Here is a 24,959-nt window from a genome sequence, read left to right as displayed (position 1 = left end):
GAGAGAGAGAGAGAGAGAGAGAGAGAGAGAGAGAGAGAGAGAGAGAGAGAGAGAGAGAGAGAGAGAGAAGAGAGAGAGAGAGAGAGAGAGAGAGAGAGAGAGAGAGAGAGAGAGAGAGAGAGAGAGAGAGAGAGAGAGAGAGAGAGAGAGAGAGAGAGAGAGAGAGAGAGAGAGAGAGAGAGAGAGAGAGAGAGAGAGAGAGAGAGAGAGAGAGAGAGAGAGAGAGAACTGGAGGGGATTCCCTTTGATCAAAAACTCCCTGGAGAATTATTTACATTAAACTCAGAAGTTTTGCTATTTCGGCTAGAATTCAATCAGGTAATGATGACAGGTAATTGTGAAATGTGAAAGTTGCTATATAGTTTTTGAACACTTGATGGCGCACCAGTCCTTCAAATCGTTATGTGTTCAATCATCAGAAGAGGTAGCTTAGTGGTTAGAGGGTTGGGCCAGTAACCTAAAGGGTGCTGGATCGAATCCCTGAGCTGACAATGTAAAAAATTGTTCTGCCCCTGAACAAGGCAGCTAATCCACTGTTTCCCGATAGGCCGTCATTGTAAATAAGAGTTTTTTCTTAACTGACTTGCCTAGTTAAATAAAGTTTATGTGTGTTGGAGTGTCAGTGTAGTATTAAGATTAAATACAGGTTAGCTTTGTCAAAAAGTAGGCATATAGAATTCTACATATTTTACAGTGTATAGATGGATATACCAAAATGTGCCAAGGTCTAGGGCAGGCTATTAAAGCTGACCAATTTCATTACACTTTTCATATTAGCTAGGTCTAGGTCTGTGTTTATCTTTGTTGCAATAAATACTTTTAAGTATGCCACATGTTCTTTGTTCTTACTGTGATTGTTGGCATATACTGTCAATGCGATATCTACTGCAGCCCTCATCCTCCACATACAACACCCGTTCTGCCAGTCACATTCTGTTAAAGGTCCCCAAAACACACACATCCCTGGGTCGCTCGTCTTTTCAGTTCGCTGCAGCCCCTGGAACGAGCTGCAACAAACACTCAAACTGGACAGTTTTATCTCAATCTCTTCATTCAAAGACTCAGTCATGGACACTCTTACTGACAGTTGTAGCTGATTTGCGTGATGTATTGTTGTCTGCGTCCAATGTTTGTACTATGTTGTGTTGCTACCATGTTCTTGTCACGTTGTGTTGCTACCGTGTTGTCGTGTGTTGCTGCCTTGCTATGTTGCTGTCTTAGGGCTCTCTTTATGTAGTGTTATGTTGTCCTCTCTTGTCATGATGTATGTTTTGTTCTATATTTACATGTTTTTTTAAAATGTTTAAATCCCAGCCCCCGTCCCCGCAGGAGGCCTTTTGCCGTTTGTTCGGTCTTCAATGTAAAATAAGAATTTGTTCTTAACTGACATGCCTAGTTTAATAAAGGTGAAATAAATAAATAAAAATATCATACACTTTGCCACCCCCCCCCCCCCTGCACGTGGTATTAGATCGGAGCATGCGCACACATGGTTAGAATAGGCACATCTGCAATGACGTAAACTGAACCGCCCAGCCTGAAAAAGCTGCCAATTTGAAGCAGCTCGGAACTTGGCTGTGGTTCCAGACCGGGTATACTGTATTAAAGGGAGCTATACTTCATCTCAATTTAGCTGTGTTACATGCACTGTCCTAGACCTAGACTATTTGCTATTATTAAGCAGAGTACTACCTGCGTTATCCAAAAGTAACAACTCAGCAAACACACCAAGTCTATTTTAAAAAGGACAGTTGGGCTATAAATTAGGTATCCTTATTCTTGGGGATAGATTATTTTCTGCATAGTGAGTTGTATCTTAGCCTGTGCTCCTCTGTTTTCTCAAGGGGAGCGAGCCACTGCAGTAGCGGTATGAGAGTCCAAGAAAAAGAGAATGGCATAAACCGAGAAGAGATGCACAGAGGAGAGAAGTGATCTGGCTACCACGGAACTCAGTGCAGACGAAGTCTATTGTCTGCAATCTGTACTCTACTCTCCACAGTTGGGTTTTGTCGCTGCCAATGAAAATGAAGACGGTAACTATCTGCTTGAAGTCTATCAGCACTCCATAGACACAACTCATGCACGTTTAACGGAGCCAACGCAGATCCCTCTTCTTTAAAACCTGTAGGCTATCCATCTTTAGAAAATAACAGAAAATGCAATGACTTATCTTTCACATTGTGGACTACATATTTTGGAAAATCTCTTTTGTGATTTTAACAAAACGAGAAACAGATCAAAAGTGAAAAAGTATACCCTATAGGCACTTACAATTCCTGACACAGTGTTTGGTGAGTAGCCTAAATGTTGGTTAAAGTTGCAAACTTGCATCCACTCTTTATTCCATCATTTTTATAGAACAGTGTATCTTTTAAAACTGGTTTGATGCCTATGAGCACTTGGCATAGCCCAGGCTACTTTATCTTGCACTGTTACATTTGTAACTCACTAAAACAGATCCACATCTGTAAGAACAGTCTGTCTGTGTCGGCAAAGTCAAACAAACCCAAATGACTTGCCGAGATAGAGTGCCTAGGCTAGGCTACTAACAATAATCATTCCCGGCATTTTCAAACTCTTTTCGAAATCCCTAAAATAAGAACAGCGCTGGGCTGTCTGTATTACATTCCAGTTGTAGTTGAATTACATAGCCTCCTAGATTAACAGAAGCAGTGTAAAGTCACTTGTTTTTATTTGAGCGATCGGTTGGTCGCTTGGTCGGTCGTTGTAGTCTGATGTATTCGGGCCGAGTGCCAACTGTCTGGGTCAGACGGAGTGGCCAAGTAGATTTAGCGCTGCTGTCTGGATATGTGCAGCTATGTTGGTTATATAGCCTTTGGAGAAGATACAACACGCCGCTTCCAACACTATGGATCCTATCCACAGACAGATACCCACCCGTACTGTCTTTACGCGCATCCGATAGATCAGAGGTGATTGGTGGAGTTTACGCGTCATTTTCGCTAGGACCTAAATTTGGAACCTCGCCTGCGCTTGGTTCTAACAGTATGACATGCAATTTATGAGCTGTGTGAGTGAGTGACCTTATCTTTCTTGAAGAATATTCGGTAAGTGATTTGAAATATACATGTTTTTATTGATTGATTGATCAATTGCTTGATAGGTTAATAATGGATGAATGTGATGAATGTGTGCATTATTACATGGGTATTACCTGATTATTACACCTTTACTTCTGCGTTATTTGCACACACACACACACACACACACACACACACACACACACACACACACACACACACACACACACACACACACACACACACACACACACACACACACACTCAGAGGGCTTGCTGACACCAACATTGATCTATTGATTTGCTCCTGGCTGCAGAGAGAATCAGTGGGATAGAGATGACACAACCTGTTATAGAGACAGGTGCTGTGTTGACTGAGGAGGCTGGTGGACATCAGCACACACTGCTTTTGTACTTGATCAATGGGTTGTTGTGGTTGTTGACTTGCTGTTGAACGTCTGAGAGGCTGACTTCTCCTTAGGTTGTGGAGATGGTATGGTGTCATAAACGTCCTTAAACACACGCCTCTGGTTTATCAGGCTGGTTTAGCAGGCTGGTTTAGCAGTACTGGTTTAGCAGGCTGGTTTATCAGTACTGGTTTAGCAGGCTGGCTTAGCAGGCTGGTTTATCAGTACTGGTTTAGCAGGCTGGTTTATCAGTACTGGTTTAGCAGGCTGGTTTAGCAGGCTGGTTTATCAGTACTGGTTTAGCAGGCTGGTTTAGCAGTGCTGGTTTAGCAGGCTGGTTTATCAGGCTGGTTTGGTAGTACTGGTTTAGCAGGCTGGTTTATCAGGCTGGTTTATCAGTACTGGTTTAGCATTACTGGTTTAGCAGTACTGGTTTAGCAGGCTGGTTTAGCAGTGCTGGTTTAGCAGGCTGGTTTAGCAGGCTGGTTTAGCAGTACTGGTTTAGCAGGCTGGTTTAGCAGTACTGGTTTAGCAGGCTGGTTTAGCAGTACCGGATTAGCAGGCTGGTTTAGCAGGCTGGTTTATCAGTACTGGTTTAGCAGGCTGGTTTAGCGGGCTGGTTTAGCAGTACTGGTTTAGCAGGCTGGTTTATGCAGTACTGGTTTAGCAGGCTGGTTTAGCAGGTTGATTTAGCAGTACTGGTTTAGCAGGCTGGTTTATCAGGCTGGTTTATCAGTACTGGTTTAGCAGTTATTTTGTAGCAGGTATGCTTATTTACCTATGAAATGATGTATTCACAGGTATGCATATGGATTGGTCAAGACAAGCTTCCAATATAGATCTAGATCTATAGATCTGCTGCATGGGATGTGTTTGAAGAGACTGACTGATCTACTGCTGGATTCTAGCATCACCACCGCGTGGCTGACATGAGCTCAGAGGGAAACGCCAGTGAGGTCTGGAAGTGTCAGTTGCCCTCAGGAGGAAGCTGAGTGTCTCTGAGACATTCTCTGTGTGAGACCTGGATGAGACGAGAAGAGAAGGAGAAGTAGTGATAACATTTCCCACACAGAGGAACTAAAACCATGGGCTTGTTATGGTGCCAGGCACGCCGGACTGAACGTGTTTTCCTAGCCCATCAATAGCACCACCACCCCCCTCAACCCTCCTCCCCCCAACCCCATGTCAGACCTTTCTCTAAATTATGGAAATTTTGTGGAAGACGCTGACTTGGATATTGATATTGAGTATGGTGGTGGTCATGGCTTCCTCTGAATTTCAAAGACTTTCACACAACTCACAAGGTATGATTGCACATTGCTTAATAACATTTTACTGCAGTGGGCTAAATCTGGTTCATACAGTGATTCATGGTCGTCTTAAATAGATCTACTTTGAAACAAAAGGATACACCTCAAACAAATGGTTATGGGCTTAAAAAAAGACGACACTGTTAAATGTAGAGTAGAAATGTATTCCATTTTGAGTTTGCATCCCAATATTACACTTTATATACATCACAGAAGATTGAAATATATTTCAATACCAAAACTGTTTGACATAGAAATACCATTTTTATTTGTATTTTTTTATAACCTTTATTAATTATGAAATTATGAAAATTATGAATAACATTCCACCCATGTGGCCACTAGAGGGCACTATTCGTGATAGACTGCATAAAAGGGGTTTGTGCACATCTATCAAGGTACTAGAAATGCTCTCCTTTAGAGAAAGTGATTTCTCTAAGCAGTGAGGCAGGTGCAGGCATGGTTGCTGCACATGGTCAGTGGTCAGTCAGTCATTGAGACATCTGTAACATCTGGTGATCCTGACCTCACTGTTGTTTTAGAGGGATGAATCACAACCTGCTAGCTCTGGCACACTGTGAGGTCATGTCTGTCCTGTCACTGTCTGAGTTCCACTATAGACATACACTGACATTCTACTTTCTATGAGTCCTACTATCTGTAGTGTGTATCCTGTATGTATTCTGCAATGGCTAGATCCCTCTCATTTGTCTCTTTCTCCTCCTCATACACCCCTCCTCCGATGGCTCATCCCTCCATCCCCCCATTCATTATTTTCTGTAAAAGACGAGTACCTGTCCTACTTGCAGCACTACCAGCTGACTGTGCCAGTGCGAGTGGATGAGAACGGGGACTTCCTCAGCTACACTGTGAAACATCACAAGCCCGGTCGCAGGAGACAAACCGCCGACGCCACCAACACCACCATTGGCCCAGAGCCAACCGACCATGCCGAACAGGACCCGGCCCAGTCCCGGCTTTTCTACAGACTGTCGGCTTACGGAAAGCACTTTCACTTAAACCTGACCCTCAACCCCGACCTGGTGTCCAAACATTTCACGGTGGAGTACTGGGGGAGAGAGGGCCTGGAGTGGAGACATGACATGATGGAGAACTGCCACTATGTAGGATACCTGCAGGATCAGTACAGCTCCACCCGAGTAGCGCTCAGTAACTGTAAGGGCTTGGTGAGTACCATGGGATGTGTTTGGTTCGGCGGTGTGTTGGAAGGAAGCTGCTGTATGTAGTAGCCAAGCAGTATTGGAATGTGTGATGATGGGATGGAAGAGAGGACAACCTGATCTTTGTGTTTCGTAGAACACCCACCACCATTCTACTCCCCTTCATGGCTTTCTGTGACTTTAGTTTTGAGTATGTCTGAGTGTATTTGTGTATATTTGAGTGTGTTTGAATAGTACTCAAGGACCTGTTTTGTGAGGAGGCCAGGAGGCCCCCATTGACCAGTCTTCTCCCTGTCTGAGTCACAGAGAGTTAGTACTATGCCGTCTCTCTGCTCTGCTCTGCTTACCTCAGACAAACCCACAGCTCTACAGGATTAGACAGAGTGTAGTTTGCTAAATAGCATGTTGGCCTCCCTCCACCTGGCACAGTGATAGGATAGGGCACAGTGACACTGTTAAGATAGGGCACAGTGACACTGTTAGGATAGGGCACAGTAAGATAAGGCTGATGAGGAAAGTTCTCTACAGGATCATCAGAGCTTTAGTCACAGCCAGCCAGCAAGCCAGCCAACCAGGCAGTTAGCCATCCAGCCAGCCAGTCCACCCACTATAAAGAACCTAATATGCAGCCAGCCAGAAACCAGCCAGCCAACCAGTTAGTCTGCCCACTATAAAGAACCTAACACATTGCCAGGCAGCCAGCCAGCCAGTCAGTTCACCATAGTATACCCCACACCTATCCTTCTCAATGGACTGTGACAGTAAACATGCAGGGCTGTCTTTCTGTTTGCTTACTAAACAGTCAGGACCAACTCTCTTGTTTTGGGGATGCATCAAACTTTTCCTCAGGTTTCAGTTTCCCCAGATAAACTAATGCCCAGTCCCAAATCAACCCTCAGCCCCTAACTTACCCCTAGGCATTTGTTGTAGATCTGAAGTGGTTGGATGGATGAGTGCAGGCGATATGGTAATAGCTCCACACACCCCCAGCCCAGGACTATCTGGTAGTGTCAGATCTATGAGACGTGTCTGTTTGGAGGTAAGGGACTAGACAAGGAGGTTATGAACGGGGCTTGAGTTTCTCCAGTGAAAAAATAAAGAAAGGGATTGTGTTGCTTTCTGTGGGCCTTAACGAGGCAGCTAATCAAAGCTTAGGTATTGTTCCTCTTAAAGGTGTTGATCTTAGACTGATGGACTGGCCAGACTGTCTTTGTTAAAACTCACCGCTGATGGACTGACCAGACTGTCTTTGTTAAAACTCACCACTGATGGACTGACCAGACTGTCTTTGTTAAAACTCACCGCTGATGGACTGGCCAGACTGTCTTTGTTAAAACTCACCACTGATGGACTGGCCAGACTGTCTTTGTTAAAACTCACCGCTGATGGACTGGCCAGACTGTCTTTGTTAAAACTCACCACTGATAGACTGACCAGACTGTCTTTGTTAAAACTCACCGCTGATGGACTGGCCAGACTGTCTTTGTTAAAACTCACCACTGATGGACTGACCAGACTGTCTTTGTTAAAACTCACCACTGATGGACTGACCAGACTGTCTTTGTTAAAACTCACCACTGATGGACTGACCAGACTGTCTTTGTTAAAACTCACCACTGATAGACTGACCAGACTGTCTTTGTTAAAACTCACCACTGATGGACTGACCAGACTGTCTTTGTTAAAACTCACCACTGATAGACTGACCAGACTGTCTTCATTAAAACTCACCACTGATAGACTGACCAGACTGTCTTTGTTAAAACTCACCACTGATAGACTGACCAGACTGTCTTTGTTAAAACTCACCACTGATAGACTGCCAGACTGTCTTCATTAAAACTCACCACTGACAGACTGGCCAAACTCTTATCCCCCTTTTATCCCCTCTCTTATCCCCCTCGTATACCTCCTCTTATCCCCCCTCTTATACCACATTATCCACCCTCTTATCACCCAATCCCCCTCTCATCCCCCTCTTATACCACATTATCCACCCTCTTATCACCCAATCCCCCTCACCCCCCTCTTATACCACATTATCCCCCTCTTATACCACATTATCCACCCTCTTATCACCCAATCCCCCTCTCACCCCCCTCTTATACCACATTATCCACCCTCTTATCACCCAATCCCCCTCTCATCCCCCTCTTATACCACATTATCCACCCTCTTATCACCCAATCCCCCTCTCATCCCCCTCTTATACCACATTATCCACCCTCTTATCACCCAATCCCCCTCTCATCCCCCTCTTATACCACATTATCCACCCTCTTATCACCCAATCCCCCTCTCATCCCCCTCTTATACCACATTATCCACCCTCTTATCACCCAATCCCCCTCTCATCCCCCTCTTATACCACATTATCCACCCTCTTATCACCCAATCCCCCTCTCATCCCCCTCTTATACCACATTATCCACCCTCTTATCACCCAATCCCCCTCTCACCCCCCTCTTATACCACATTATCCACCCTCTTATCACCCAATCCCCCTCTCATCCCCCTCTTTGACTTTGAAACATCTAAGAACAAGAAGAAAGCTCTGTTCCTCTGTGCCAATCACAATTATGTGGAGAAAAACATGTATTACTGTTGCTGCGACCAAATGTACAGTATCATACATTGAATTAGGTCTGTTTCGCCTCTGACCATTTTAATAGTACCAAAAATGGACAAAACTGAAATGTATCTGAAGTGTAATCTTGTAAGTTGCTAGACTTATTTGATATCTTGACATCACACTCTGCTAGGCATTTATCAAATCTGTGTTTCTTGCCGGAGTGTGCCAAGTTGTCATATTTGGTTAATTGGTTTCGTTGTGGGTTTTTACGGAGGGAAACAGCGTGCCAATGTTTTTTATAAACACATTCTGAAGTACTTTTTCAATTTATGTTACAAAGGGGGTGTTCAAGGGCAGAGAGCTGTGTACTTTGGTTCCAGTCCCAGTAATTACAGCGTTGTTCTAGGTGTAATTGGTTGTTATAACATGATTGATCAAATTGCTTCAGAGTGTGGGGTGTTTCTACATCTGACTACAGTGCAACACACAGAGCAGAGCAGAACTGTTAGTTAGTTCTATGTGCTGCAGCCTGCAATGTTATGCGACTCAGGCTGTAACACACCATTAGCCATTTAGCCCTGACTCAGGCTGTAACACACCATTAGCCATTTAGCCATGACTCAGGCTGTAACACACCATTAGCCATTTAGCCCTGACTCAGGCTGTAACACACCATTAGCCATTTAGCCATGACTCAGGCTGTAACACACCATTAGCCATTTAGCCCTGACTCAGGCTGTAACACACCATTAGCCATTTAGCCCTGACTCAGGATGTAACACACCATTAGCCATTTAGCCCTGACTCAGGCTGTAACACACCATTAGCCATTTAGCCCTGACTCAGGATGTAACACACCATTAGCCATTTAGCCCTGACTCAGGATGTAACAACATTTAGCCATTTAGCCCTGACTCAGGCTGTAACACACCATTAGCCATTTAGCCCTGACTCAGGCTGTAACACACCATTTAGCCATTTAGCCATGACTCAGGCTGTAACACACCATTAGCCATTTAGCCCTGACTCAGGCTGTAACACACCATTAGCCATTTAGCCCTGACTCAGGCTGTAACACACCATTAGCCATTTAGCCATGACTCAGGCTGTAACACACCATTAGCCATTTAGCCCTGACTCAGGCTGTAACACACCATTAGCCATTTAGCCATGACTCAGGCTGTAACACACCATTAGCCATTTAGCCCTGACTCAGGCTGTAACACACCATTAGCCATTTAGCCCTGACTCAGGATGTAACACACCATTAGCCATTTAGCCCTGACTCAGGCTGTAACACACCATTAGCCATTTAGCCCTGACTCAGGATGTAACACACCATTAGCCATTTAGCCCTGACTCAGGATGTAACAACATTTAGCCATTTAGCCCTGACTCAGGCTGTAACACACCATTAGCCATTTAGCCCTGACTCAGGCTGTAACACACCATTTAGCCATGACTCAGGCTGTAACACACCATTAGCCATTTAGCCCTGACTCAGGCTGTAACACACCATTAGCCATTTAGCCCTGACTCAGGCTGTAAGACACCATTAGCCATTTAGCCCTGACTCAGGATGTAACACACCATTAGCCATTTAGCCCTGACTCAGGCTGTAACACACCATTAGCCATTTAGCCCTGACTCAGGATGTAACACACCATTAGCCATTTAGCCCTGACTCAGGCTGTAACACACCATTAGCCATTTAGCCCTGACTCAGGATGTAACACACCATTAGCCATTTAGCCCTGACTCAGGATGTAACACCATTTAGCCATTTAGCCCTGACTCAGGCTGTAACACACCATTAGCCATTTAGCCCTGACTCAGGCTGTAACACACCATTTAGCCATTTAGCCCTGACTCAGGCTGTAACACACCATTAGCCATTTAGCCCTGACTCAGGATGTAACACACCATTAGCCATTTAGCCCTGACTCAGGCTGTAACACACCATTTAGCCATTTAGCCCTGACCCAGGCTGTAACACACCATTTAGCCATTTAGCCCTGACTCAGGCTGTAACACACCATTTAGCCATTTAGCCCTGACTCAGGATGTAACACACCATTAGCCATTTAGCCCTGACTCAGGGTGTAACCCACCATTTAGCCATTTAGCCCTGACTCAGGATGTAACACACCATTTAGCCATTTAGCCCTGACTCAGGCTGTAACACACCATTTAGCCATTTAGCCCTGACTCAGGATGTAACACACCATTAGCCATTTAGCCCTGACTCAGGCTGTAACACACCATTTAGCCATTTAGCCCTGACTCAGGATGTAACACACCATTAGCCATTTAGCCCTGACTCAGGCTGTAACACACCATTTAGCCATTTAGCCCTGACCCAGGCTGTAACACACCATTTAGCCATTTAGCCCTGACTCAGGCTGTAACACACCATTTAGCCATTTAGCCCTGACTCAGGCTGTAACACACCATTTAGCCATTTAGCCCTGACTCAGGATGTAACACACCATTTAGCCATTTAGCCCTGACTCAGGATGTAACACACCATTTAGCCATTTAGCCCTGACTCAGGGTGCCAATCATTTCACAGATGATTGTTGTTGTGCTGAACAAAGCGTTCAACCTGGTTAATAATAATAATACTGGTTAATAATACTCAGTAGTAAAACAATATTTTTTTATTTATTTCACCTTTATTTAACCAGGTAGGCAAGTTGAGAACAAGTTCTCATTTACAATTGCGACCTGGCCAAGATAAAGCAAAGCAGTTCGACACATACAACGACACAGAGTTACACATGGAGTAAAACAAACATACAGTCAATAATACAGTATAAACATATAAACAGCTGGTCGTACTTGGAATTACTTTTGGCAAAATTGTTAGATATTTTTTAATGGTGTTATGTAATTATTTAAAAACTACAATAAGGTCAATTGAAATGTTGTGTTTAAGTGTGAGTGTTGTGACATTGTTTGCATTCTTTGCTTATAACCTGTCTCTCTCGATGTTCTTGTTTCTCAACAAGCACGGTGTTATTACAACAGAAGAAGAGCAGTATTTAATAGAGCCACTCAAGAATATATCCTCCACAACTTCCAGCCAATGGGACCAGGGAGAAGGACAGCAGCATGTTATATATAAAAAGTCTTCCATCCCCTCGCCGCGGCAGCAACCCAGCCAACACGAGTTCAGCTGTGGCATCTCAGGTTGGTGAAGAATCTTCTCTGCACTTCTCTGCTCTTCTCTTCTCTGCTTTTCTCTGTACTTCTCTGCACTTCTCTGCTCTTCTCTTCTCTGCTCTTCTCTGCAATTCTCTGCTCTTCTCTGCTCTTCTCTTCTCTTCTCTGCTCTTCTCTGCCCTTCTCTGCTCTTCTCTGCTCAGCTCTTCTCTGCTCTTCTCTTCTCTGCTCTTCTCTGCACTTCTCTGCTCTTCTCTTCTCTGCTCTTCTCTGCTCTTCTTTGCTCTTCTCTTCTCTGCTCTTCTCTGCACTTATCTGCTCTTCTCTTCTCTGCTCTTCTCTGCACTTCTCTGCACTTCTCTTCTCTGCTCTTCTCTGCTCTTCTCGTCTCTGCTCTTCTCTTCTCTGCTCTGTTCTTCTCTGCTCTGCTCAGCTCTTCTCTGCCCTTCTCTGCTCTTCTCTTCTCTGCTCTTCTCTTCTCCTCTCTTCTCATCTCTGCTCTTCTCTGCTCTTCTCTTCTCTGCACTTCTCTGCGCTTCTCTTCTCTTCTCTGCTCTTCTCTGCTCTGTTCTTCTCTGCTCTGCCCTTCTCTTCTCTACCCTTCTCTCCTCTCCTTTCTTCCCCTCCCCTCCCCTCTTCTCAGCCTGGACCGACTCTGAACTGGGTGACTGACATAAACAAGCAGCTATACATAGCAGGACAGAGGATGTGCTGGTTTGGTTCTAGGCCCAGGTTCCGGTGGATATGACCATGCTGCTGTAAGCTTGACCCGTTCTGGCCTCCACTCAGCCTGGTGTATACACCAGAAACGGATCCTAAAAAGGCCTTGTGACTGGGCACTATAGAACTAGAGCAACTACTACCACTGAATTCAAATGGACACTCCTTTTCACATTAAGTGTTTTTATGAACAATACACATACTCTGGCTCTCCGCAGAGCTGTGACCTGTGAGATGTGGTGTGGTGGGATGGGAATTGGAGGGGAACCAGGTGGATGTGGAGGTATTTGGGGCAAAGGTCTTATAAGTAGCAGCGAAGGCTGTCACGGGCAGGAAGTTGACGTGCCCTGACATGTTCTATCTTATAGCCCTTCCCCAGAGCATCTGGGCCATAAAGGAAGAGAAGCCTTCAGCTGCAAGGTTCAAAGGACCAGATTCCCAATGTGTGTCTGACTGCCATTCTATCTCCAGCCCTCTCCTGGCTCTGCTCTGGCTATGCCTTCATGGACATACAGTACCAGTCAAAAGTCTGGACACACCTACTCATTCAAGGTTTTTCTTTATTTGTACTATTTTATACATTGTAGAATAATAGTGAAGACATCAGAACTATTAAATAACAAATATGGAATCATGTAGTAACCAAAAAGTGTTAAACAAATCAAAATAGATTTTAGATTCTTCGAAGTAGCCACCCTTTGCCTTGATGACAGCTTTGCACACTCTTGGAATTCTCTCAACCATCTTCACCTGGAATGCTTTTCCAACAGTCTTGAAGGAGTTCCCACATATACTGAGCACTTGTTGGCTGCTTTTCCTTCACTATGTGGTCCAACTCATCCCAAACCATCTCAATTGGGTTGAGGTCGGGGGATTGTTGTGGTAGCGTATGTCAGTTGTTTTGTCTGAAACTTTGTTCCTGTTACGCTCATCGTAATGAGTAGACCAAGGCGCAGCGTGCGTAGAGTTCCACATAATTTTAATAAACCAAAACTCACTGAACAAAACAACAAACAACCAACCAAACGAAACGTAAGGCTACTATTGTGCACTCAGGCAACTAAATGTAGACAAGATCCCACAAACACAATGAGGGAGATGGCTACCTAAATATGATCCCCAATCAGAGACAACGATAAACAGCTGCCTCTGATTGGGAACCATATCAGGCCACCATAGAAATACATTTCACCTAGATGACCCACCCAAGTCACTATCACGCCCCAACCAACACAGAGAATAAACAGCTTACTATGGTCAGTACCCCTCCCCAAAGATGCGGACTCCGACCGCAAAACCTGACTCAATAGGCGAGAGTCCGGGTGGGCATCTATGATGGATGACACAGGGCGTCGGGGGCGGCTCCTGTGCGGGGCGCATCGCCGGAAGCTCCGGACCGTGGGTCGTCGCTGGAGGCACCGGACCGTGGATCGTGACCGGAGGCTCCAGACCGTGGATCGTCGGCGGAGGAACCGGACCGTAGATCGTCGCAGGAGGCTCTGGACTGAGAACCCCTGCTGAAGGTGCTGGACCGCCGACCGTCTCTGGAGGCTCCGGATCGCAGACCGTCTCAGGAGGTTCCGGACCGTAGACCGTCTCAGGAGGTTCCTAACTGAGGACCGTCGTTGCAGGTTCCGGACTGTGAAACGACGCCGGAAGCTCTGGACTGGAAACTGTCGCCGGAAGCTCTGGACTAGGAACTGTTGCCAGAAGCTCTGGACTGGGAACTGTTGCCAGAAGCTCTGGACTGGGAACTGTCGCCGGAAGCTCTGGACTGTGGAGGCACACTGGAGGCCTGATGCGTGGTGCCGGAACTGGTGGTACCGGGCTGGTGACACGCACCTCAGGGCCAGTGCGGAGAGGAGGCACAGGACGTACTGGACTGTGGAGGCGCAATGGAGGCCTGGTGCGTGTGACCGGTACAGGTGGCACCGGGCTGATGACACGCACCTCAGGGCGAGTGCGGGGAGGAGGCACAGGACGCACTAGGCTGTGAAGGCGCACTGGCGACACAGTGCGTAGAACCTGCACAGGATATCCTGGACCGAGGAGACGTACTGGAGACCAGGAGCGCTGAGCCGGCACAATCCGTCCTGGCTGAATGCCCACTCTAGCAGGCAACTGCGGGAAGCTGGAACAGAGCGCACCGAGCTGTGAATGCGCACTGGAGACACCGTGCGCATCACCGCATAACACGGTGCCTGACCGGTCACACGCTCCCCACGGTAAGCACGTGTGCCTCCCCCCAATTTTTTTTTTTTGGGGTGGGCTGCCTCTCGTGCTTCCGTCGTTGTTCTATCTCCTCGTATCGTCGCTGTTCCGCTCTCGCTGCCTCCAACTGCTCTCTTGGACAGCGATACTCTCCGGCCTGCGTCCAGGGTCCTTCTCCATCCATGATTTCCTCCCATGTCCATTCCTCCTGGCCACCCTGCTTGGTCCGTTTTAGGTGGGATCTTCTGTCACGCTCGTCGTAATGAGTAGACAAAGACGCAACGTGCGTAGAGTTCCACATAATTTGAATAAAACATAACTCACTGAACAAAACATCAAACAACCAACCAAACGAAACGTGACGCTACTGTTGTGCACTCAGGCAACTAAATGTAGACAAGATCCCACAAACACAATGAGTAAGATGGCTACCTAAATATGATCCCCAATCAGAGACAACGATAAACAGCTGCCTCTGATTGGGAACCATATCAGGCCACCATAGAAATACATTTCACCTAGATGACCCACCCAAGTCACTATCACACCCCAACCAACACAGATAATAAACAGCTTACTATGGTCAGGGCATGCTGCTATTGGACCAGGTTTCTCTTGGAAAATAGATGTTATCTCAATGAGAAGAACCTGTATAAATAAAGATTAAAAAAAAAAATAATAATAATTGTGGTGGCCAGGTCATCTGATGCAGCACTCCAACACTCTCCTTGATCAAATAGCCCTTACATTCCCTGGAGGTGTGTTTGGTCATTGTCCTGTTGAAAAACAAATGATAGTCCAACTAAGCGCAAACCAGATGGTGTGGCATATCTCTGCAGAATGCTGTGGTAGCCATGCTGGTTAAGTGTGACTTGAATTCTACATGTAAATATATCACAGACAGTGTCACCAGCAAAGCAACCCCACACCATCACACCTCCTCCTCAATGCTTCACGGTGGAAACCACAATGTGGAGATCATCTGTTCACCTACTCTGAATCTCACAAAGACACTGCGGTTGGAACCAACAATCTCATCAGACCGCAGGACAGATTTCTACCGGTCTAATATCCATTGCTCACGTTTCTTGGCCCAAGCAAGTCTCTTCTTCTTATTGGTGTCCTTTGGTAGTGGTTTCTTTGCAGCAATTTGTCCATGAATTTGTCCTGATTCACACAGTCTCCTCTGAAGAGTTGATGTTGAGATGTGTCTGTTACTTGAACTCTGTGAAGCATTTATTTGGGCTGCTATTTCTGAGGCTGGTAACTCTAATGAACTTATCCTATGCAGCAGAGGTAACTCTGGGTCTTCCTTTCCTGTGGCGGTCTTCATGAGAGCCAGTTTCATCATAGTGCTTAATGGTTTTTGTGACTGCACTTGAAGAAACTTTCAAAGTTCTTGAAATGTTCCAGATTGACTGACCTTCATGTCTTAAAGTAATGGACTGTTGTTTCTATTTGCTTATTTGAACTGTTCTTGTCATATTATGGACTTGGTATTTTACCAAATAGGGCCATCTTCTGTATACCCCCCTACCTTGTCACAACACAACTGATTGGCTCAAACGCATTAAGGAGGTAAGAAATTCCACTAATGTATTTTTAACAAGTCACACCTGTTAATTGAAATGCATTTCAGGTGACTACCTCATGAATCTGTTTGAGTGAATTCCAAGTGTGCAAAACTGTCCTCAAGGCAAAGGTTGGAATCTCAAATATATATAAAAAAAATCATGTTTAACACTTTTTTTGTTTTCTACTTTATTCCATGTGTTATTTCATAGTTTTGATGTCTTCACTATTATTCTATAATGTAGAAAAGAGTAAAAATAAAGAAATACCATGGAATGAGTAGGTGTGTCCAAACGTTTGACTGCTACTGTATATCTGATTGTTTAATTTTGTTTTAATTTAGTGAATAGTTTTTTTAATGTTTAATAAATGTTCAACTGATTATTGGTTATCAAATCATCAGTAGTTTATAATCTTCCTCGAATGTTTCTATTGAGGTGAACAGTATGAAGTGCTCCCTTTCTTTTTGAAATTACCACACCCTGTGAAGATGATCATCAGATAAACCATTTCATTTAATCACCTGAGATGGTTCTTTTTCACAGCATATCATCAGACAACAACTTTACTCACTTGGTTGAGCATCTTTTTTTCTCTCCCTCCTTCATCCGCAGACCTCACAAAAAGCGGGAGCCCCTGCCAACATAGCACTCCTTCCCCAACCTCTCCAACCTCCTCCTCTCACTCCTTCTCTCCCACCCCAGCCCCTGGGTCCAACAGTTCCCTTCCCGGCAGGGGCTACAGACAGAGGCGGTCGGTCAGCATGGAGCGCTTTGTAGAGACCCTGGTGGTAGCTGATAAGATGATGGTTGGTTACCATGGACGCAAAGACATCGAGCACTACATCCTGTCTGTGATGAATATTGTAAGTTTGATCCGGCTTTTCGCTTTGACTACTGTTGTTTTGTCTCAAAGAAAAGCCTGACAATAGAGTTGGAGTCAATCACTAGGGCTTCCGAGGGGCGCAGTGTCACTACAGTCCCTGGTTCAAATCCAGGCTGAATCACATCCTGCCGTGATTGGGAGTCCCATAGGGCGGCGCACAATTGGCCCAGCGTCGTCCGGGTTTGGCCGGTGTAGGCCGTCATTGTAAATAAGAATTTGTTCTTAACTGACTTGCCTAGTTAAATAAAGGTCAAAAACAATTAAAATGGGTTCATGTCAATGGTCTAATGTGGTTGTTTCCTCATCTCCTGCCCTGTGTTAGTTTGAGTTCACAGAATATTACAAAGCAGTCACTTTCACCTGTCCAGGTCTTTCACATCAATACAGATGAAGGACTGGAGGAAAGATATTAAGATGCACCTCTAGGCTGCTGATATTGGAAACAGGCCAATGTAGAGTATTAGAACATGAACAATGGACTTATTCGAAGCGTTTCTCTCTTTGGATAGAATTTTGTTTTCATTAACATTTTAACAGAATGTTCTCTCTAACTGAAAACAGACATTTAAATCGCAGCGTGATCTGGATGTGTGGTTGCTGTTTTCAACCCCAGTATGTGTGAAGGATACACTGATCCAGTGTTGTGACAGTTTGTCTGACTTTGTGTCTTTTCTTCTTTTCTGGAGGTCAGGTTGCCAAACTTTACCGTGATGCCAGCCTAGGAAACGTTGTGAACATTATAGTAACCCGCCTGATCGTACTGACTGAGGACCAGGTGAGGGCACTCTTTTCTCTCTGTCTTCCTCTTTCTCTCCCTGTCTTCCTCTTTCTCTCTCTGTCTTTCTCTTTCTCTCTCTGTCTTTCTCTCTCGCAATCTTCCTCTTTCTATCTCTGTCTTCTTCTCTCTCTGTTTTCCTCTTTCTCTCTCTGTCTTCCTCTCTGTCTCACTCTTTCTCTATCTGTCTTCCTCTTTCTCTTTCTGTCTTCCTCTCTCTCTGTCTTCCTCTCTCTCTGTCTTCCTCTTTCTCTCTCTGCCTCTCTCTCTGTCTTCCTCTTTCTCTGTATCTCTCTGCTTCTCTCTGCTTCTCTCTCTGTCTTCCTCTCTCTCTGTATCTAAATCAAATCAAATTTATTTTTATAGCCCTTCGTACATCAGCTGATATCTCAAAGTGCTGTACAGAAACCCAGCCTAAAACCCCAAACAGCAAGCAATGCAGGTGTAGAAGCACGGTGGCTAGGAAAAACTCCCTAGAAAGGTCAAAACCTACGAAGAAACCTAGAGAGGAACCAGGCTATGAGTGGTGGCCAGTATGTGTTCAAATATGTTCAAATGTTCATAAATGACCAGCATGGTCAAATAATAATAATTACAGTAGTTGTCGAGGGTGCAGCAAGTCAGCACCTCAGGAATAAATGTTGGTTGGCTTTTCATAGCCGATCATTAAGAGTATCTCTACCACTCCTGATGTCTCTAGAGAGTTGAAAACAGCAGATCTGGGACAGGTAGCACATCCGGTGAACAGGTCAGGATTCCATAGCCGCAGGCAGAACAGTTGAAACTGGAGCAGCAGCACGGCCAGGTGAACTGGGGACTTCAAGGAGTCATCATGCCAGGTAGTCCTGAGGCATGGTCCTAGGGCTCAGGTCCTCCGAGAGAAAGAGAGAATTAGAGAGAGCATACTTAAATTCACACAGGACACTGGATAAGCCAGAAGTACTTCAGATATAACAAACTGACCCTAGCCCCCCGACACATAAATTACTGCAGCATAAATACTGGAGGCTGAGACAGGAGGGGTCAGGAGACACTGTGGCCCCATCCAATTATACCCCCGGACAGGGCCAAACAAGAAGGATATAACCCCACCCACTTTGCCAAAGCACAGTCCACACACCACTAGAGGGATATCTTCAACCACCAACTTACCATCCTGAGACAAGGCCGAGTATAGCCCACAAAGATCTCCGCCACGGCACAATCCAAGGGGGGAGTGCCAACCCAGACAGGAAGATCACGTCAGTGACTCAACCCACTCAAGTGACGCACCCCTCCTAGGGACGGTATGAAAGAGCACCAATAAGCCAGTGACTCAGCCGCTGTAATAGGGTTAGAGGCAGAGAATCCCAGTGGAGAGAGGGGGACCGGCCAGGCAGAGACAGCAAGGGCGGTTCGTTGCTCCAGAGCCTTTCCGTTCACCTTCACACTCCTGGGCCAGACTTCACTCAATCATATGACCCACTGAAGAGATGAGTCTTCAGTAAAGACTTAAAGGTTGAGACCGAGTCTGCGTCTCTCACATGTGTAGGCAGACCATTCCATAAAAATGGAGCTCTATAGGAGAAAGCCCTGCCTCCAGCTGTTTGCTTAGAAATTTTAGGGACAATTAGGAGGCCTGCGTCTTGTGACCGTAGCGTATGTGTAGGTATGTACGGCAGGACCAAATCAGAAAGATAGGTAGGAGCGAGCCCATGTAATGCTTTGTAGGTTAGCAGTAAAACCTTGAAATCAGCCCTTGCCATAACAGGAAGCCAGTGTAGGGAGGCTAGCACTGGAGTAATATGATACTTTTTTTTGTTCTAGTCAGGATTCTAGCAGCCGTATATAACACTAACTGAAGTTTATTTAGTGCTTTATCCGGTTAGCCGGAAAGTAGTGCATTGCAGTAGTCTTACCTAGAAGTAAAAAAAGCATGAATACATTTTTCTGCATCATTTTTGGACAGAAAGTTTCTGATTTTTGCAATGTTACGTAGATGGAAAAAAGCTGTCCTTGAAACAGTCTTGATATGTTCGTCAAAAGAGAGATCAGGGTCCAGAGTAACGCCGAGGTCCTTCACAGTTTTATTTGAGACGACTGTACAACCATCAAGATTAATTGTCAGATTCAACAGAAGATCTCTTTGTTTCTTGGGACATAGAACAAGCATCTCTGTTTTGTCCGAGTTTAAATGTAGAACGTTTGCAGCCATCCACTTCCTTATGTCTGACACACAGGCTTCTAGCAAGGGCAATTTTGGGGCTTCACCATGTTTCATTGAAATGTACAGTTGTGTGTCATCCGCATAGCAGTGAATGTTAACATTATGTTTTCGAATGACATCCCCAAGAGGTAAAATATATAGTGAAAACAATAGTTGTCCTAAAACGGAACCTTGAGGAACACCGACATTTACAGTTGATTTGTCAGATGACAAACCATTCACAGAGACAAACTGATATCTTTCCGACAGATAAGATCTAAACCAGGCCAGAACTTGTCCGTGTAGACCAATTTGGGTTTCCAATCTCTCCAAAAAGAATGTGGTGATCGATGGCATCAAAAGCAGCACTAAGGTCTAGGAGCACGAGGACAGATGCAGAGCCTCGGTCTGATGCCATTAAAAGGTCATTTACCACCTTCACAAGTGCAGTCTCAGTGCTATAATGGGGTCTAAAACCAGACTGAAGCATGTTGTATACATTGTTTGTCTTCAGGAAGGCAGTGAGTTGCTGTGCAACAGCCTTTTCTAATTTTTTTGAGAGGAATGGAAGATTCGAAATAGGCCAATAGTTTTTTATATTTTCTGGGTCAATGTTTGTCTTTTTCAAGAGAGGCTTTATTACTACCACTTTTAGTGAGTTTGGTACACATCCGGTGGATAGAGAGCCGTTTGTTATGTTCAACATAGGAGGGCCAAGCACAGGAAGCAGCTCTTTCAGTAGTTTAGTTGGAATAGGGTCCACTATGCAGCTTGAAGGTTTAGAGGCCATGATTATTTTCATCATTGTGTCAAGAGATATAGTACTAAAGCACTTGAGTGTTTCTCTTGATCCTAGGTCCTGGCAGAGTTGTGCAGACTCAGGACAACTGAGCTTTGAAGGAATACGCAGATTTAAAGAGGAGTCCGTAATTTGCTTTCTAATGATCATGATCTTATCCTCAAAGAAGTTCATTAATTTATTACTGCTGAAGTGAAAGCCATCCATACTTGGGGAATGCTGCTTTTTACTTAGCTTTGCAACAGTATCAAAAATACATTTAGGATTGTTCTTATTTTCCTCAAGTTGGAAAAAAAGGATGATCGAGCAGCAGGGAGGGCTCTTCGATACTGCACGGTACTGTCTTTCAAAGCTAGTCGGAAGACTTCCAGTTTGGTGTGGTGCCATTTCCAATTTTCTGGAAGCTTGCTTCAGAGCTCGGGTATTTTCTGTATCCCAGGGAGCTAGTTTCTTATGACAAATGTTTTTTGTTTTTAGGGGTGCAACTGCATCTAGGGTATTGCGCAAGGTTAAATTGAGTTCCTCAGTTAGGTGGTGAACTTATTTTTGTCCTCTGACGTCCTTGGGTAGGCCTGGTCTGGAAGGGCATCAAGGAATCTTTGTGTTGTTTGGGAATTTATAACACGACTTTTGATGCTCCTTGGTTGGGGTCTGAGCAGATTATTTGTTGCAATTGCAAACGTAATAAAATGGTGGTCCGATAGTCCAGGATTATGAGAAAAAACATTAAGATCCCCAACATTTATTCCATGGGACAAAACTAGGTCTAGAGTATGACTGTGACAGTGAGTAGGTCCAGAGACATGTTGGACAAAACCCACTGAGTTGATGATGGCTCAAAAAGCCTTTTGGATTGGGTCTGTGGACTTTTCCATGTGAATATTAAAGTCACCAAAAATTAGAATATTATCTGCTATGACTACAAGGTCCAATAGGAATTCAGGGAACTCATTGAGGAACGCTGTATATGGCCCAGGAGGCCTGTAAACAGTAGCTATAAAAAGTGATTGAGTAGGCTGCATAGATTTCATGACTAGAAGCTCAAAAGACGAAAATGCCATTTTTAGTTTTTTTGTAAATTGAAATTTGCTATCGTAAATGTTAGCAACACCTCCGCCTTTGTGGGATTCACGGGGGATATGGTCACTAGTGTAACCAGTAAATTCATCAGGCTTAAGCCATGTTTCAGTTAGGCCAATCACATCAAGATTATGATCAGTGATTAGTTCATTGACTATAACTGCCTTTGAAGTAAGGGATCTAACATTAAGTAGCCCTATTTTGAGATATGAGGTATCACGATCTCTTTCAATAATGGCAGGAATGGAGGAGGTCTTTATCCTAGTGAGATTGCTAAGGCTAACACCGCCATGTTTAGTTTTGCCCAACCTAGGTCAAGGCACAGACACGGTCTCAATGGGGATAGCTGAGCTGACTACACTGACTGTGCTAGTGGTAGACTCCACTAAGCTGGCAGGCTGGCTAACAACCTGCTGTTTGGCCTGCACCCTATTCCATTGTGGAGATAGAGGAGTTAGAGCCCTGTCTATGTTGGTAGATAAGATGAGAGCACCCCTCCAGCTAGGATGGAGTCCGTCACTCCTCAGCAGGCCAGTCTTGGTCCTGTTTGTGGGTGAGTCCCAGAAAAAGGGCCAACTATCTACAAATTCTATCTTTTGGGAGGTGCAGAAAACAGTTTCAACCAGCGATTGAGTTGTGAGACTGCTGTAGAGCTCATCACTCCCCCTAACTGGGAGGGGGCCAGAGTCAATTACTCGATGCCGACACGTCTTTCTAGCTGATTTACACGCTGAAGCTATGTTGCGCTTGGTGACCTCTGACTGTTTCATCCTAACATCGTTGGTGCTGACGTGGATAACAATATCTCTATACTCTCTACACTCGCCAGTTTTAGCTTAAGCCAGCACCATCTTCAGATTAGCCTTAACGTCGGTAGCCCTGCCCCCTGGTAAACAGTGTATGATCGCTGGATGATTTGTTTTAAGTCTAATACTGCGGGTAATGGAGTCGCCAATGACTAGGGTTTTCAATTTGTCAGAGCTGATGGTGGGAAGCTTCGGCGTCTCAGACCCCGTAACGGGAGGAGAAAAGACCAGAGAAGGCTTGGCCTCAGACTCCGACTCGCTGCTTAACCAGTTGAAAGTTTCTGTCGGCTAAATGAACGACACCGGTTGAGCATTCCTACAGCATTTTCCTCCAGAAGCCATGAGAAAGTTGTCCTGCGGGGACCGTGCGAGGGGATTTATACTAACGTTACAATCTGTACTTACTGGTGGCACAGACGCTGTTTCATCCTTTCCTACACTGAAATTACCCTTGCCTAACGATTGCGTCTGAAGCTGGGCTTGTAGCACAGCTATCCTCGCCGTAAGGCGATCATTCTCCTCTATATTATGAGTACAGCGACTGGAATTAGAAGGCATCATGTTAATGTTACTACTTAGCTTCGGCTGGTGGAGGTCCTGACAAACCACGTCCAGATGAAGCGTCCGGAGTGAAAAAGTTTAATGAAAAAAAGTTGAGTGAGGAAAAAACTAAAAATATAAACGGTAATTAAAAAGTAAAAACCGTAAAGTTGTCAGGTAGCAAAGGTTGGCAACAAAACGCACAGCAACACGTAAACAAGTCTGCAAGTTGTGACCGGAAATGACACAACCGGATATGATCATGTGCCTATCTCTCTGCTTCTCTCTCTCTCTCTGTCTCTCTCTGTCTTTGTCTCTCTCGCTCTGTCTTCCTCTTTCTCTCTATCTCTCTGCCTCTCTCTCTCTCTCTCTCTCTCTCTCTGTCTTCGTCTTTCTCTTTACATCTCTCTCATTCTCTCTGTCTTCCTGGTTATCTCTCGGCCTCTCTCTGTGTTCCTCTCTTTCTATCCACATCAACATACATTTATTTCTCTAATCTCAGTTAAAATGTATCTGTTTTGGTTACTTACTATGCAATAACATAGTTATTCCAAACAGTTGGGAGAGAGTTGGGAGAGAGAGTAGAAGGATGAAAGAGAGGTGAGAGAGAAGAGGACTGAAAATATGAGACAAGAGGACACCAGAGTAGAAGAGTGAGAAGAGAGAGAAGAGAGAGGATAGGAAGCATCTACCATATGTCTGCCACCACTAAAGACAAAGCTCAGGAGATGAGCTCAGACTTCTTCCCTCAGGGGGATTTGATTGAGGATTTTTACATTCAATCTATATAGTGTAGATTTGATGGGAGAAACAGAGTGAACTGTACATCTAGCCTCAGTCTATAGAGGATGGACTCCAGCAGAGATGAATACCTCTTCATTCATTCTCAATTTTAAGACTGAACCCCATATGTTTTTCCCAGTGTGTAATATGAATATATTGATGATTAGAATATTCTTTCATAGATGTATCATATGGATTATCTTAACGGATATGTCAGAATCCTGTCAAATGGTGGACATGGTTTTAATAAGCTTGTATACTATCGTTTTCGACTGATGCTTTTGACTATGATGGCCCAATTGTCATGATCGTTATAATAACTGGACCAAGATGCAGCGTGGTATGTTTCTGTCCTCTTTATTAGGAAAAGAAACTCAAAGAAAAAACAAATAAAGCGTTAAACGAAATGTGAAGCTCAATGAAGTGCTCGCAGGCAACTATACCTAGACAAGATCCCACAAAGCACAATGGGGAAATGGCTGCCTAAATATGATCCCCAATCAGAGACAATGATAAACAGCTGCCTCTGATTGGAAACCATACCAGGCCAACATAGATATATATATTCACCTAGATAACCCACCCTTAGTCACACCCCGACCTAACCAACATAGAGAATAAAAAGCTCTCTAGGGTCAGGGTGTGACACCAATCCTAACTTCAACCATAACTCATACATTGATGTCAATGGGAGATTTAAGTGACAGTCTGAGTGGCTTGCATTAATCTTAATTCAACCTGTTCTGGTCGGAATGCTGGGTTCTGTGTGTTCAGACTGTGTTGTGTGTTCTAGGTTGTGGATGTATTCAGACTGTTCTGGGTTGTGGATGTGTTCAGACTGTTCTGGGTTGTGGATGTATTCAGACTGTTCTGGGTTGTGGATGTGTTCAGACTGTTCTGGGTTGTGGATGTGTTCAGACTGTTCTG

General features: G+C 44.8%; 1 protein-coding gene across 1 annotated transcript in view; it reads left to right on the top strand.

Moving 5' to 3' along the window:
• Positions 1-1,534: 1,534 nt before the first annotated feature.
• The window catches only part of LOC110537061 (ADAM metallopeptidase with thrombospondin type 1 motif, 6), a 130,587-nt gene continuing 107,162 nt past the window's right edge, over positions 1,535-24,959 (top strand). Inside the window, exons 1-6 of the mRNA XM_036937044.2 lie at positions 1,535-2,033; positions 4,249-4,752; positions 5,545-5,945; positions 11,523-11,703; positions 16,794-17,044; positions 17,756-17,839. Coding sequence (XP_036792939.2) covers positions 4,653-4,752; positions 5,545-5,945; positions 11,523-11,703; positions 16,794-17,044; positions 17,756-17,839 — 1,017 coding nt within the window. The 5' untranslated portion in view covers positions 1,535-2,033; positions 4,249-4,652. The remainder of the gene's footprint in view (positions 2,034-4,248; positions 4,753-5,544; positions 5,946-11,522; positions 11,704-16,793; positions 17,045-17,755; positions 17,840-24,959) is intronic.

The sequence above is a fragment of the Oncorhynchus mykiss genome, chromosome 12, assembly GCF_057628025.1.
Source record: "Oncorhynchus mykiss isolate SJ-2025 chromosome 12, ASM5762802v1, whole genome shotgun sequence".
Taxonomy (NCBI): domain Eukaryota; kingdom Metazoa; phylum Chordata; class Actinopteri; order Salmoniformes; family Salmonidae; genus Oncorhynchus; species Oncorhynchus mykiss.
This window is presented reverse-complemented; position numbering and strand designations above follow the sequence as displayed.